Below are 16,261 nucleotides of genomic sequence, written 5' to 3'. Positions count from 1 at the left end.
ACTTGTGACTTTGTTCTGTGATTTTCTGCTTAGGTGTCTGTACCTGCAAAAGACTGAGCGCCTCAAAGGTTGCAAATCATGACCTATTTCTTTAACTGCCAACATCCTCCCCCTACCTGATTTTATATACTACCTGATACATACTCAGGGTATTTTTGGGTTTTTTTTTAACTGATAGTATTATTTTTAAGAGTAAATGATGGCTTAGATCTCAGTTCAGTTCTTTAAGCCTTGGCTGCAGACTTCTTTTACTTTGCCCGACACATACGACACATTTTTAAGAGTATAAGTTTTTGTATCAGTGCTTCAGTGGATAGCTGATGCGTACACATAGAGTTCCTCTGGAAGAGAACAAAGGAATTGGGGCTACCAGTCCACTATTCACTGTGTACCAGTTGGGGCATGTCTGCTAACCTTGTCTTTTATGCCCCTTAACTATAGGAACTCAGCCCAGCATTTTAAGAAATCCTCATGATTAAAGTCTACATTAAGAAAGGATAAAACAGTAGGATTGCTGAAGCTTGTTAATGGGCAGGCCTCTTCTCCCTTTCTCTTTCCATATGAATGGAAGAGTTCAAATATTTTCGGTGAAGCTGTGTGTGTGTGTGTGTGTGTGTGTGTGTAAATGGTGATAAACCCCTGGCAGTTAGCCAGCACCATTCTCCCATACTGAGCACCAGGTGATAGATGCAGAGCCCATAGATCTGTCATGGCTTGTCAGCTGCTAGGGAACCTGGAATGCATTCTCTTCCTTTATGCTGTTTCCCATTTATCGGAAGGGATTCCTAGACCTTTACATCCTGCAGAACATGAGTTTGTACCAGAGCTGCTGCTTTGCACCTTGGTATCAGACATTCAGAGCAGGAGCTCTTTCAAAACAAATGAGCTTCTGTTTCCAAAGAACTTTTCAACTTTCATGTGTTGTCTAGTGTCTCAGAATACAGTGCCTTAGCTGCAGCTCCAACTTAAAAAGACAAATGCTTAATTTGTTTCTAGTTATGCAAATAAAATGCTCATTTTAAAAGCATATACACATTTATTCAATAAATATTTATCTTGTGTCTCCTACATACCACGCATGCTCTGATAATACAGCCAGAAAGATAGTTAACGGTCACTGCCTCATGAAAATTTAGTCTAGTATTACAGAAAATATATAGAATGACTTCTTAAAAAAAAATCCAAAAATCTCTGAATTTTTTTAAATGTGTGTTTTTGGCCTTTGGATTTTAAGCACCAGCACTTCATCTATTTTTCTTTAATTTAATTAATTAATTAATTTTTGGTTGCATTGGGTCTTTGTTGCTGCATGAGGGCTTTTCTCTAGTTGCGGCGAGCAGGGGCTACTCTCTGTTGTGGTGTGCCGGCTTCTCATTGCGGTGGCTTCTCTTGTTGTGGAGCATGGGCTCTAGGCGTGTGGGCTTCAGTAGTTGTGGCATGCGGGCTCTAGAGCACAGGCTCAGTAGTTGTGGTGCATGGGCTTAGTTGCTCCGTGGCATGTGGGACCTTCCCAGACCAGGGCTCGAACCCATGTCGTCTGCATTGGCAGGCAGATTCTTAACCACTGTGCCACGAGGGAAGTCCAACACTTCATCTATTTTCATTTCAAAACCCTCAACACTCTTGCTCCCTTGTCCTTCATTTCCCCACGGGGCAAATTTCCAATTCTAATCATCAACCTATGTAATGTTTGGCTCTGGCCTGAAAAGAAACTATTTAGAATGCTAATTTTAATCCCAAGGAACTTGTTCTACTTTATATGTTTGAGATTCTGAATTTTCCACACCTATGAAATACTAGTTATTAAGTTACAGAGGTATTTCCCACTACATTAATAGACTTACTCATTTTATAGTTTAATGAGGGAGTATTAAAACATGAGCTGTACCTTATTTATAATTGCAAAAAAAGTGATAAATATCTAAATGCCATCAATAAGAAACTAGTAAAATAATGTAGATCCATACAATGGAATGCTATGAACCCATAAAATAATTTGTTGACATAAAAAGAAAACTAATAAACATGGAAAGAGTCACAACAAATTGTTGAGTGGGGAAAAGCAGCAAATAATGGTATAGACTAGGATATTTTGTTTGTTTCCATTTAGGTAAAATTGGATACATATGTATGTCTATGCACTCTATCTGTAAGGATTCAATCAATGTATTTCTTCAATTCCTACTGTGTAAGAGGCACTTAATAAATACACTGTGATAGATGTCTGTGTCTAGGGGGAAATCTGGATAATACATATAAATTGCATCATACGTATTTGTGGGGGAACGTAATTGCTTTACTAAAAGTACTTTTTTCCTCATCTCTAGAATAATGAACTACAAAGCAGGTTGGACTATTTAATAGAAACCCAGCGCAAGACTGAAGTGGAAACCAGAGAGGTTGGAGTGGGCTGTGATCTTCTACCCAGGTATTTAAGAATTTCCTGGTTTTCCAACTCAAATTCCCTTTTGACTTAAGAAAATACTTTCCTGGGCTGTTATTCCCAGAATTGCATTCTTTCTCTCAAAAGTACTTCTGCAAAGAGAAGTTGTGGCTGCTGAGGGGTCTGACTGGCTTCTGCGGAGTGGGGAGATTGTGCAGGGCACACGGGGTGGAGAAGGAGAGACCTGGGGAAGCCACTTCAGAGAGAGATGGGCCCTATCAGTGAATGCATGCCTTTGGTCCTTCATTTATTCATTCATTTGTTCATTCAACAAATATCTGTTGAGTACCTTCCCTGTGCCAGACAGTGATGATAGAGAGAGGAATGAGATTGGGTTCCTGCCCCAGAGTGCAGTCTGCAAGGGAAGTCAGACATGCAGGCAGACATTTTCAATGGTGTGCTTTAGTAACAAAGGAGGGAGACTCTAAACCTTGAACAAAATCTGTCTGTTCCCCAGTACTGTAACAGAGTGTCGTCAAGCATTGGACCAGATTCAGAAATACATGATCCGCTTCAGTCATGGGCAGATAAACAGTAACTATAACCTGGTTTGTTCAGTTGCATTTCTGAGCTAGAGGACTGAGCCATGTGTTATTAAGCTGCTCACAAGCCCAGTACCTGGCTCTCTCCATAGTCAGATCAGCGAGACCCAGTAACCAACCCACTGTCTCTAGGTGCTCAAAACAGTGCTTGGCCCAAAGAGGACAGAAAACAAGTTTATAACAAGGACACTGATGGTACATAGCTTGTGACTGAGGTAACCAAAGTCACAAAGTGCCTCATACACTGTGTGTAGGAAGGTGTATTTTTATGTGACTAGGGGCATTTGTGTGTGTCATGTTAGACATTAGTAGGTCAGAAAAATGTAGGCTCCAGGCCTTGAATGGTTACATGGGTGGGAAACAGGGATGAGCTGATCGCCAGAATGCGCTGTAGAAGACCTGGTTCTCATCCTTGAGGTTAGTAGTTGCAGGATGTGTTCAGGCTGGCCTCTCTTTGCTGAGGCCTCGGTTTCCCAATCTGTTAAGTCCGTTGACTAGGTGACTTCTCAGCTCTAACCAGCTCTAACATTGAGGAACAATGTCTCATCTCCTTCCCTATTTTATTCATTACTGATGTCTTTTTTGTTCATTAAAATGAGCCACTTGCGATTCTCAAAGTATTTACCAAAAGCAGGATTAAGGTTTTTTTGGCATTATTTTCATTTATGTTGCTTGCTTTTTGGTAAAAACAAGGCAATTTTATCATTCTGATGTCATTAACAGAAAATGTTTATTTAAAAAAAGAAGGAAAAAGAATGTGTAAATAGACTCCAGGTCTCATCAATGCAGGGGACAAAGTACTTGATAAAAATAGGACCCAAAAGAATGATTGATCATGTCCAGACGCAACTTTAAAAATATAAATAGTTTGGCTATTTTCCTCCTTTTTTATTCTTCAAGAACCAAGTGGTTTAGTTCCCTCTAATTGCCCACATAATAAATCTTATTTGGTTAAGACGGGTACAAAACTATGTCTGAAACCAATAAATTGTTTGTTTTCTAATTCCCACATTTTGGCTTAAAGCAAGGTTTTCAATTTGTATGCCGAGGGATAGCCTGAAGCAAACTTTTACGGCTAAGTTATGAAACCACAAAGTAGTTTTCATAATGGAAGTGCTGACAGACCCTTAACTTATGGCCACGCTGAACTTGGAAGCCACTTTAGTATCTAAAAGCAGCTTTTCCATAAATGTAACATTTGGTTTCCCCCAGGATCCATCTTAGCACTTTAACTACCTGGGTCAATCAGCAGAGGAAATGAAAACTACGTATCCACATTTCCGAAAAGGCAGAGTAATATTTCATTTGTTTCCTCACGAATATTTATGAAGTGCCTACTATGTGACAGACGCCGTGCACGTCTGGGTGGCGAGGAGCACAGCATCTTGAGAGGTGATTCAGGGCAGTGGTTTTCCACCTGTGCTTTTTGGAACTGCGTGCTGTGTGCTAGGGTGCCGGGAGGGGCCTCCAGGGGTGAGGAGGTGAGCAAGGAGCTGGCCTGTGGGGACTGTCCCCCCTCAAAAAAAAACAACCTGGCAAACTTAGCTTTTAGTGTGTTTTTTATGTTAGATTCCAAGTAAGATTTTGCTTGAATAAAAGAGCTCTGTGGTCAAAATCAAATTGGAACCCCCGATCTAGTTTAATCTCCCTGTCTTATAGACACCAAAATCGAGGCCCAGAGAGATAAAGGGATTCCCTAGAAGCCACACAGCCAGGATTTGAACCATACCTTTGCAGTCCTGGTATGGTACATCTGTAGTTTTAAAATACGCAATAGAGCTGCTAAATTGTGTCACGTCTGTTCTAATACAATTCCTGGTTCTCACTTGGACTTCAAACTTGCATCTAACTAATAAAAAGATTCCATGGTGTTTTCCAGAATATTTTAAAAACAGTCTCCAGAAAAGTAATGAATTAAGCCTCAGTTATACAGATGAGTTTTGTTCTTACTCCCTGTTCTCCTGCAGAGAACTTGGCAGTGCAGTCCAGTTGGGAAGGCTCAGGCTGTGGGTTCCCTGCCCAGTCAGCTGCTGGGCAAGTTACCCAATCTCTCTTAAACCTCTGTGATTTCATCCTTAAAATGGGAATGAAGATGACAATATCAAATTTTATAGGGTTGTGAAGAGGATTAAATGAAAACATGTATATAAAGCATTTAGCAAGGTAATTGGACCGAAGTTAGGAACTTAATAAATAATAGCTAGTATCCCTATTATCCAAATCAAAACTCTGATTTTACATGTAAGACACTGGATCAAGTATTTTTTAAAAATTTTATTGGAGTATAGTTGATTTACAATGTTGTGTTAATTTCTGGTGTACAGCAAAGTGATTCAGTTATATATATATACATATATTCATTCTTTTTCAGATTCTTTTCTCATACAGGTTATCACAGAATATTGAGTAGAGTACCCTGGGCTATACAGTAGGTCCTTGTTGGTTATCTGTCTTACATATAGTAGTGTGTGTATGTTAATCCCAAGCTCCTGATTTATCCCTCCTGCCCACATTTCCCCTTTGATAACCATAAGTTTTCAATATCTGTAAGTCTGTTTCTGTTTTGTAAATAAGTTCATCTGTATCATTTTTAAAAATTAGATTCCACATGAGTGATATCATATATTTGTCTTTGTCTTACTTCACTTAGTATGAAAATCTCTAGGTCCATCCATGTTGCTGCAAATGGCATAGTTTCATTCTTTTTTATGGCTGAGTAATATTCCATTGTATATAGTAATATTCCATTGTATATAGTAATATTCCATTGTATATAGGTACCACACCTTCTTTATCCATTCCTCTGTTGCTGGACATTTAGGTTGCTTCCATGTCTTAGCTGTTGTAAATAGTGCTGCAATGAACATTGGGGTGCATGTATCTTTTTGAATTATGGTTTTCTCCAGATATATGCCCAGGAGTGGGATTGCTGGGTCATATGGTAGTCCTATTTTTAGTTTTTTAAGGAACGTCCATACTGTTTTCCATAGTGGTTGTACCAATTTACATTCCCACCAACACAATGTAGGAGGATTTCCTTTCCTCCACACACTCTTCAGCATTTATTGTTTGTACGCTTTGATGATGGCCATTCTGACTGGTGTGAAATGTCATTGTAATTTTGATTTGCATTTCTCTGACAATTAGTGATCACATGAGTGATCTTTTCATGTGCTTTTTGGCCATCCTGTATGTCTTCTTTGGAGAAATGTCTATTTAGGTGTTCTGCTCGTTTTTTGATTGGGTTGTTTTTTTTGACATAGAGTTGCATGAGCCGTTTGTATATTTTGGAGATTAATCCCTTGTCGGTTGCTTTGTTTGCAAATATTCTCTCCCATTCTGTGGGTTGTCTTTTCATTTTGTTCATGGTTTCCTTTGCTGTGCAGAAGCTTTTAAGTTTAATTTTGTCTCATTTGTTTATTTTTTTAAATTTTCATTACTCTAGGAGGTAGATCCAAAAAGATATTGCTGTGATTTATGATTTATGTCAAAGAGTGTTCTGCCTGTGTTTTCCTCTAAGAGTTTTATAGTGTCCAGCCTTACATTTAGGTCTTTGATCCATTTTGGGTTTATTTTTGTGTATGGTGTTAGAGAATGTTCTAATTTCATTCTTTTACATGTAGCTGTCCAGTTTTCCCAGCACCACTTACTGAAGAGAGTGTCTTTTACTCCACTATATATTCTTGCTTCCTTTTCATAGGTTAGTTGACCATAGGTGTGTGGGTTTATTTCCGGGCTTTCCATCCTGTTCCAGACACTGTATCAAATATAAGTAAATTTGAGTGTGCTATGACATTTCATTAACTTATTTATTTTGGCGGCTGTTAAGTGATTTTATTAAGTGGATTGATAGCTTAATCAAGTGGATAGTGCTTTAGTATGTATCGAGCTCTTCAATTAAACTATTAGTGGTCTGGAACCCTCTGGACACTGTGTAAAACTCTGGAAGCCCCAGTGATTGATGAGGTCTCTGTCAGCTGTGACATCAGAGGCGTCCCAGTGTGTTCCAGGCACTGGGCACAAAGCCCAGTACTGCTGTAAAGCAGTATGGCACCTACGACCCATTTCTCCATATACCTGCAAGTCTTACATGCTATGCTACTGCTAATAGCATTTGACTTACAATTAGAGCTGCTCTATTTTTATGTGCTCCTGAAAAAATTTGAAATCAGCCTGTTCTTATAGAGCCATTAAGCCCCTTGTATTACCCTGTCCCCACCCCTGACCACTTCCCCTGTCCCTTCCAGCACTGTGCACTCCTGTGGACAAGAACCCTAGGCTCCCATCCCCTACTCTAGCATTTTCCTGATGCTCAATAAACATTTCACTGGCAGAATGAATGAAAGTTCCACACCAAGTGAGAAAGGACTTGAAAGAGGCAATTCTTGCTTACGTTTTGCTTCTTAGTGTTTATTCTCTCTCTCCTCACTAGAATGTAAGCTCCATGAAGGCAGGGATTTACATCCATGTCACTAACTGCAGTCTTCCTGGGACTGACTTAGAGCAGGGCCTCACACCAGGCAGGCCCTCAATCAATATTTGTTGAATGGAGCCATCTCTCTGTAGCATTTGATGGTTCTTCCTAAGCAGAAGAATATCTGCTTCCTGTGGGACTCTCCTCTCCTGGTTCTTTCCCTACTTCCCTGGCCTGTCCTCCATCTTCTTGGATGGCTCCTCTTTCTGCTCCCAGATCCCCACCATGGGTGCTCCTAAGGGTTCTATCTTGGCAACACTCATTCCTGCAAAGATGGCATCCAGTCTCATGGAGTTACCTCTTTCTTCCCTGTGGCTGTGCTGTCAGGTAGTTCAGACCTCTCTCTTGCATACAAGTCCTCATTCCCGGCCGCCTGCTGGGCCCCACTTGATCTTCATACCCACCCTATCCATAGCTGAATACATCGTTTTTTCCCATCAAAGTCGGATCCTCTAGTTGTGGTTAAGAGCGGTGGCTTGGAAATTAGACCTGGGTCTGGGTCCTGGATCTGCCTCTTGCTATATCTATAGCTTTGGACAAATCTCTAACCCCTTTGAATCTATTTCCTTACCAAGAATGGGAAGATAGATAGATAGATTTTGATAGTAATTCCTCCTGAAACTTGCTGAGATGATTAAGATACAGGCATAAAGTGCCCAGTGTAGTGACCACGTTTGCATATTTCTGTTGATGCCGCCACCACTGCTCCTGTTGCCTAAGCTCAGTATTCTGCAGTCACCTTTGAGCCGTGAATTGCTTTGTCCTGGAATCACTCACTCGTACGGGGCTGGCTTTTTCCTTCATGACTTGCTTCACACCTCTCCACTCCCACTGCACCAGCCTCCTGGAGACCAGTGTTCTAAGCTACTCAGTCCCATCCCTGCCTCCAGTTTCTTCTCAAATTCTCCCCCTCCTTCATCTCATCTTAGTGTCGCACAGATTTCTGGAAAGCAAGGAGAGAGGGAAGAGGTGCGAAGGCACTCACCGTGATTTCAGGGGCTTTTAAACACCTATTTAAAAGAGAAACTCAAGAGTTTGATTTGAAAAGTTCGATATATATTAAAGCCATTGAGAGCAATTTTAGGTCAGCTAGCCTTCATTCAAAGAGAAAAGTGGAAAACAAAATATTGAACACCAATAAAAAAAGAGACTTCTTTCTCTTGCCCCTTAGTGAAACTCAGTTTCCAGTGAACTCATAAATTATGTCTTAATAAATAGGTACAAGTTAATGAAAAATATTCCTTGTTGTCATAAGTGCCCTGTGCATAGTAAGTGCTTTAAAATGCCTATGTTTTCATATTTCTGTTGTAGAAACCAAAACACAAAGTAGCTTTTTGTCAAAGCTTTATCTGCTGCCTCTGCTATTGTTTCCCCCAAGGGAACTGCCCCTTTATGGATTAATAAAAGGTTAACAATAGCCTTAATGTGTTAAAAGAAAATGGCTGAATTTTCATTCTGGGGTTTAAATTATTTGTGTTCTTGAAAACCTGTTGTTTCCTAGTGATCAACTAAATAAAATATCTCACTTCTTTTTGAAAGAGTGGGATATGAGAGCCTGTTTTTGAAACCAGAGGGTTCACCTTTATAAATATTTCTGAATTTTATGGGCTTTTAGGATATTGTCACCAGAGACTATTTCTGTTCTGTGGAATTTTCACAGGAGTTGGCACAAATTGCCATCTGGCTCCTGCCCCTGGCACTCCACTAAATTACCTGGTCAGGTCACTGGGGACCCCTGAATTGCCAGATCTTGCGGGTTCCTCTCTGTGCCAGGTGAAGGTGACATTCTGACCACTCACTCCTTGAAATCCATCGTCCTCTGCTTCCCTGTGTCATCCATCTATGTAGTGATAGTTCTGTGCCTGGCCTGAGTGAGCTGCTGAGGTCATGAAGATAAGCAAGATATGGTTTTCATGCTTCATGAAATTATAACTAGCAGAGGATGTATATAGACCAGTGGGTGCAATGAGATGCTTCCAGTAGTGTGTCACAAGCCTCTGTGACAGTCATTTTCAAGGGGAGGAGAGCATGGAAGAAGTATTGAATCTCTTGGGGAGAGACATGTGAAGTTTAACATTCCCCCCAAGCTTCTAATACACCCTTTTAAGAAGTTGTCTCCCAACCATAGTTGAAAATCACTGCAGGGTAATGGGAGATATTACTGATGGGAAAGTTTAGCAAAAGTGAACCTTGTGTAAGCAGAAAATTGAGCAGTGCTGCTCAAGGAAACTGAGAGACACAGAGAAAGGAATGATAGTTTCTATCACTGCTGCAGGGAATTGGGGAGACTGTCACAGATGAGGCAATGTTTGGTTTGAATCTTGGAATATAGGCAGGAATTCATCAGATCGACTTGACGAGGGAAGCATTCAAGGCAGAGGGGACAGCTGAGGATGGCAGAGCTGTGAAGCAGTGTGTAAATAAGAGCTGTGTTTCTTAGCAAGGCCAGGCAGGAGATATAACAGTAGAAGGTGGAGGCCTTTACACCCTGCAGAGGAGTTTAGACTCCATCCAGGAAGCAAGGGGGAGACTTTGAAGAGTTTTAAGAACAGTAATATGGACACACCTGGTGGCACAGTGGTTAAGAATCTGCCTGCCAATGCAGAGGACAGGGGTTCGACCCCTGGTCCGGGAAGATCCCACATGCCGCGGAGCAACTAAGCCTGAGCACCACAACTACTGCGCCTGCGCTCTAGAGCCCGCGAGCCACAACTACTGAAGCCCGTGCGCCTAGAGCCCGTGCTCCGCAACAAGAGAAGCCACCACAATGAGAAGCCTGTGCACTGCAACGAAGAGTAGCCCCTGCTCACCACAGCTAGAGAAGGCCTGCGTGCAGCAACAACGAAGACCCAACGCAGCCAAAAATAAAAAATAAATTTATTTTTAAAAAAAAGAGAACAGTAATATGCTCCAATTGTCCTTTTAGGAAAATATCTGTGACTGCAAAATGGATATGGGCTACACCTGCTAGTAATATAAATCATTTCTGCCCATTATAGTTGCATGGCCTACCAAACTGCAAGGGAGGCTGGGAAAGGTAGTTATGTGTCTAGGCAGAAAAAGAAATGGGATATTTTCTCCATCTTAGTCACCAAATCCCATTAATTCTGCCTCCCAAATATCACCTTAACCTTTCCGTGCTACTTCATCTACAGTGCTACTTTTAGAGTTTGAGTTCTCATGGTCTCTCTCACCTCCTAAATAGCAAAACTCTCCTAATTAACCTCCTGCCTCCAGACTAACCCCTCTGCAATCAACCCTCAGCAATGCCAAGGGATCTTGCTAGAATAAAAATAGGAGCATATCCTGCCCCTCCTTAAAAACCTTTAGTGGCTCGCTGTCCCCTTCTGAACCCCTTAGCAGGGCACACAGGGCCCTGCTTCCCCACCCCGACCTCATCTTCTGCCAGCCACTTCATCATGAACTCTTTGCTCCAGTCCTGCCAAGCGTGTCTCCTTTCCACACCATGGCCTCTGTGTTCACCCTTCTTTGCCTTTACCCGTACTGTCCATCTGCCTGAATTCCCATCTCCTCCTCACCCACTTGAGGAACGCCTAGGCATCCTTCAGGAGTCACCTTCCCTGGGCCAATTTCCTCCCAGTGAAGCTAACTTGTTCTGCCATCACCTTGCCCATAATATGTTCACTCTTGTTTTGCTCAGGGTCCTGGGAGAAAGGGAAACAGAAGAGACTTAAATGAAGGGACTGTGTAAAAATTTGAGGGCAGCTTTTAGGGAAATAAAAAATGGACACTGGCTTGCTCTGGAGCTATTTCCAGCCTGGGCCTGAAGAGGTGGGGAGAGAAAGTTGGTAGAAGAGATGAAGGGGTGAGCTGGAGCATGGCCTTTGCTAGAGGAATGTAGCCAACTACCAAGCTGCAGACTGATCAGAGGGAACAGATGTCCTGGCCTCCCTGTCCTCCATTCTCTCATCCCTTGATCTCCCTTTTGGTCCAAACCAACTGGAAGGTAAAGGCTGAGGGAGCCCACTGATGCTGACCTTCAGGTAAGCTTCCCAGGGCATAGGGTGGGGTGGAGAAGGGGGGATGGATCTGAAGAGGCAAATGCAGAGTATCCAGTATAGCTTTTTATGTCTTTATGTACTACCTAACACATTGCAACTATTTAAATACATATCTTTCCCACCTAATTGTGAGTTCCTTGAATGCATATTTTTTTATTTTTCTGAATCATGGATACCTAGTATAACCTTTAAAAGTTGCTAAAAATAATGGCTGGCTCCAGGTAGGGGGATCAAGATGGTAGAGGAGTAGGACGTGGAACTCACCTTCTCCCACAAAAACATTAAAAATACATCTACAAGTGGAACGAGTCACAAACATCTACTAAATAATGAAAGAAGACCTCAGACTTCTGAAAGGGTAAGAAAACCTCCACATAACCAGGTAGGACAAAAGGAAAAAGAAAAAGAAGGCATTGGGATGGGGCCTGTGTCCAGGGAGGCAGCTGTGAAGAAGGAAAGGTTCCCACACCTGTTCCTCACAGCAGGGAGACCAGCCTGGATGGAGAGGGAGCTTCAGAGCCTAGGAGGAGAGCACAGTAACCGGTTTGTGGGAGGCAAAAGAGAGAGTAACCTGCACAGAAGGTTGGCACTGCCACCCTGTGCTCCCCAGCCTGAGACACTCGTCTGTCAGTGTGGGCAGGGACTGGGTGCTATAGCTCAGGCTCTGGAGGTCAGACCCAGGGAGAGGACCAGGGTTGGCTGTGTAGAAACAGCCTGAAGAGGCTGGACTGTGGCAACTGAGGGTGTATTCGGAAGAAGCCTGGGCCTGCTAGAGAGGCAAAGTGCCATTATTGGGGGACACATGGGGAGAGGGTGGAACCACCATAAGAGCTTCTTTCCCTGTCAGCACTCCCAGGCAACAGGACACCACCTACAGGAGCTCCGGGGGCAGGCCATAATGATCAAGGGACCAATCCAAAAGGAAGACATAATTGTAAATATATATGCACCCAACACAGGAGCACCTCAATATATAAGGCAAGAACCTCAATATATAAGGGAAATAGAGCCATAAAAGGAGAAATCGACAGTACCACAATAATAGTGGGGGACTTTAACACCCAACTTTCATCAGTGGACAGATCATCCAGACAGAAAATCAATAAGGAAGCACAAGCTTTAAATGATACAACAGACCAGATAGACTTAATTGATATTTATAGGACATCCATCCAAAAGCAGCAGAATATACTTTCTTAAGTGCACATGGAACATTCTCCGGGATTGATCGCATGCTGGGCCACAAAGCAAGCCTCAGTAAATTTCAGAAAATTGAAATCATTATCAAGCAACTTTTCCAACCACAACTCTATGAGATTAGAAATAAATTACAGGGGAAAAAACATAAAAAACACAAACACATGAAGGCTAAACAATATGTTACTAAACAACCAATGGATCACTGAAGAAATCAAAAATACCTACAGACAAATTACAATGAAAACACAACTATCCAAAACCTATGGAACCTTCCCTTCTAAGAGGGAAGTTTATAGCAACACATAAACCTATAAACCTTCCCTTCTAAGAGGGAAGTTTATAGCAACACAATCTTAACTTAGGAAATAAGAAAAATCTCAAACAAACTAACCTTACACCTAAAGCAACTACAGAAAGAAGAACAAAGAAAACCCAAAGTTAGTAGAAGGAAAGAAATCATAAAGATCAGAGCAGAAATAAATAGAGATGAAGAAAACAATAGAAAAGATCAATCAAACTAAAAGCTGGTTCTTTGAAAAGATAAACAAAATTGATAAACCTTTAGCCAGAATCATCTAGTAAAAAAGTGAGAGGGCTCAAATCAATAAAATTAGAAATGAAAAAGGAGAAGTTACAACAGACACCATGGAAAGGATACAAAGAGATCATAAGAGACATACAAAGGATCATAAGAGACTACTACAAACAGCTATATGCCAATAAAATGGACACCCTAGAAGAAAGATACAACCTTCCAAAACTGAACCAGGAAGAAACAGAAAATACAAACAGACCAGTCACAAGTACTGAAATTATGGCTTCACAGGTGAATTCTATCAAATATTTAGAGAAGAGCTAACACCTATCCTTCTGAAACTCTTCCAAAAAACTGTAGAGGAAGGAACACTGCCAAGCTCATTCTATGAGGCCACCATCACCCTGAAACCAAAACCAGACAAAAAAAGAAAATTAATTATAGACCAGTATCACTGATGAACATAGATGCAAAAATCCTCAACAAAATACTAGTAAGCCGAATCCAACAACACATTAAAAGGGTCATACACCATGATCAAGTGGGGTTTATCCAAGTGATGCAAGGATTCCTCAATATCCGCAAATCAATCAGTGTGATACACCACATTAACAAAATGAAGAATAAAAACCATATGATCATTTCAATAGATGCAGAAAAAGCTTTTGACAGAATTCACCACCCATTTACGATAAAAACTTTCCAGAAACTGGGCATAGAGGGAACCTACCTCAACATAATAAAGGCCATATATGACAAACCCATGGCTAACATCATTCTCAATGGTGAAAAGTTCCCTCTGAGATCAGGAACAAAGCAAGGATGTCCACTCTCGCCACTTTTATTCAGTATGGTTTTGGAAGTCCTAGCCATGGCAGTCAGAGAAGAAAAAGAAATAAAAGGAATCCAAATTGGAAAAGAAGAAAAACTGTCACTGTTTGCAGATGACGTAATACTATATATAGAAAATCCTAAAGATGCCACCAGAAAACTACTAGAGATCATCAATGAATTTGGTAAAATTGCAGGATACAAAATTAATACACAGAAATCTCTTGCATTCCTATACACTAACAACAAAAGATTGGAAAGAGAAATTAACACATTATTGACCAGGGGATTTTTTGTAGAAACTAACACCTGTGGCCTAATATGCCTCCAGTCAAAAATGTGTTAAGGAAACAATCCCATTTACCATCGTATCAAAAAAGAAAAAAAAAAAAAACCCCAGGAATAAACCTGCCTAAGGAGACAAAAGACCTGTACTCTTAAAACTGTAAGATGCTGATGAAAGAAATCGAAGATGACACAAACACATAGAAAGATATACCATGTTCTTGGATTGGAAGAATCGATATTATCAAAATGACTATACTACCCAAGGCAACCTACAGATTCAATGCAATCCCTATCAAATTACCAATGGCATTTTTCACAGAACTAGATCAAAAAAATTTTTTAATTTGTATGGAAATACAAAAGACTCCAAATAGTCAAAGCAATCCTGAGAAAGAAAAACGGAGCTGGAGGAATCAGGCTCCCTGACTTCAGACTATACTACAAAGCTATAGTAATCAAGACAGTATGGTACTGGTGCAAAAACAGAAATATAGATCAATGGAACAGGATAGAAAGCCCAGAAATAAGCCCACGCACATATGGTCAATTAATCTATGACAAAGGAGGCAAGAATATACAATGGATTCAATAAGTGGTGCTGGGAGAACTGGACAGCTACATGTGAAGGAATGAAATTAGATCATTCTTTAACACCATACACAAAAATAAACTCAAAATGGATCAAAGACCTAAATGTAAGGCTGGACACTATAAAACTCTTAGAGGAAAACATAGGCAACACTCTCTGAACATAAATCCCAGCAATAACTTTTTGGATCCACCTCCTAGGGAACATATATCTCAACATAATAAAAGCCATTTATGACAAACCCACAGCCAATATAATACTCAACAGTGAAAAGCTAAAAGCCTTCCTACTAAATTCAGGAACAAGACAAGGATGCCCACTCTCACCACTTCTAGTCAACATAGTATTGGAAGTCCTAGCCACAGCAGTCAGACAAGAAAAAAATAAAAGTTATCCAAATTGGAAGAGATGAAATTGTCACTGTTTGCAGATGACATAATACTATATATAGAAAACCCTAAGGACTCCACACAAAAATCACTAGATCTAGTAAATGAATTAAGCAAAGTAGCAAAATACAAGATTAACAACCAAAAATCAGTTGCATTTCTTTACACTAACAAATATCAGAAAGGGAATGTAAAAAAAACAATACCTTTTAAAATACCACCAAAAAAAAAAATACTTAGGAATAAACCTGACCAAGGAGGTGAAAGACTTACATGCTGTCAACTATAAAACATTAATAAATTAAAGAGAATTCAAAGAAATGTAAAGATACCCCATTGCTCTTGGATTGGAAGAATTAATATTGTTAAAATGGCAATACTACCCAAAGCAATCTACAGATTTAATGCGATCCCTATCAAAATACCCATGACATTTTTCACAGAACTAGAACAAATAATCAAAAATTTATATGGAACCATAGAAGACCCAGAATTGCCAAAGCAATCCTGAGGGAAAAAAACAAAAGGAAGCATACCTCTCCCAGACTTCAAACAATACTACAGAGCTACAGTAATCAAAACGGTGTCATATTGGTACAAAAACAGACATACGGATCAATGGAACAGAATAGAGAGCCCAGAAATAAACCTAGATACCTACAGTCTATTAATCTTCAACAAAGGAGGCAAGAATATAAAATAGGAAAAAGACAGTCTCTTTAACATGTGGTGCTGGGAAAGTTGGACAGCTGCATGTAAGTCCGTGAAGTTAGAACACACCCTCACACCGTGCACAGAAATAAAACTCAAAATGGCTTAAAGACTTAAAACATAAAACATGACACCATAAAACTTCTAGCACTTGACACCATAAAACTTCTAAAACTTCCAGAATTTATTCTCTGACATAAATCATACCAGTGTTTTCTTAGGTCAGTCCCCCAAGGC

At 40.5% G+C, this 16,261-nt stretch overlaps 1 protein-coding gene and 1 long non-coding RNA gene across 5 annotated transcripts in view; one reads left to right on the top strand and one right to left on the bottom strand.

The window, feature by feature from the left end:
* LOC118889689 overlaps positions 1-16,261 on the bottom strand; it is a 77,397-nt gene that overhangs the window by 31,632 nt on the left and 29,504 nt on the right. The gene's annotated exons all lie outside the window — the stretch shown is intronic.
* The window catches only part of LOC118889687 (myocardial zonula adherens protein), a 100,451-nt gene that overhangs the window by 79,917 nt on the left and 4,273 nt on the right, over positions 1-16,261 (top strand). For 2 of the 3 annotated variants that reach the window (XM_036841705.1, XM_036841707.1), the window contains one exon: positions 2,328-2,428. In XM_036841705.1, coding sequence (XP_036697600.1) covers positions 2,328-2,428 — 101 coding nt within the window. Of the gene's footprint in view, positions 1-2,327; positions 2,429-4,197; positions 5,294-16,261 lie in introns of those variants that run through there. The other variant, XM_036841706.1, reaches the window with a different exon arrangement.

Source organism: Balaenoptera musculus, chromosome 2, assembly GCF_009873245.2.
Source record: "Balaenoptera musculus isolate JJ_BM4_2016_0621 chromosome 2, mBalMus1.pri.v3, whole genome shotgun sequence".
Taxonomy (NCBI): Eukaryota; Metazoa; Chordata; class Mammalia; order Artiodactyla; family Balaenopteridae; genus Balaenoptera; species Balaenoptera musculus.
The sequence above is the reverse complement of the archived record's forward strand: the minus strand, read 5'-3'. Positions and strand labels throughout refer to the sequence as shown.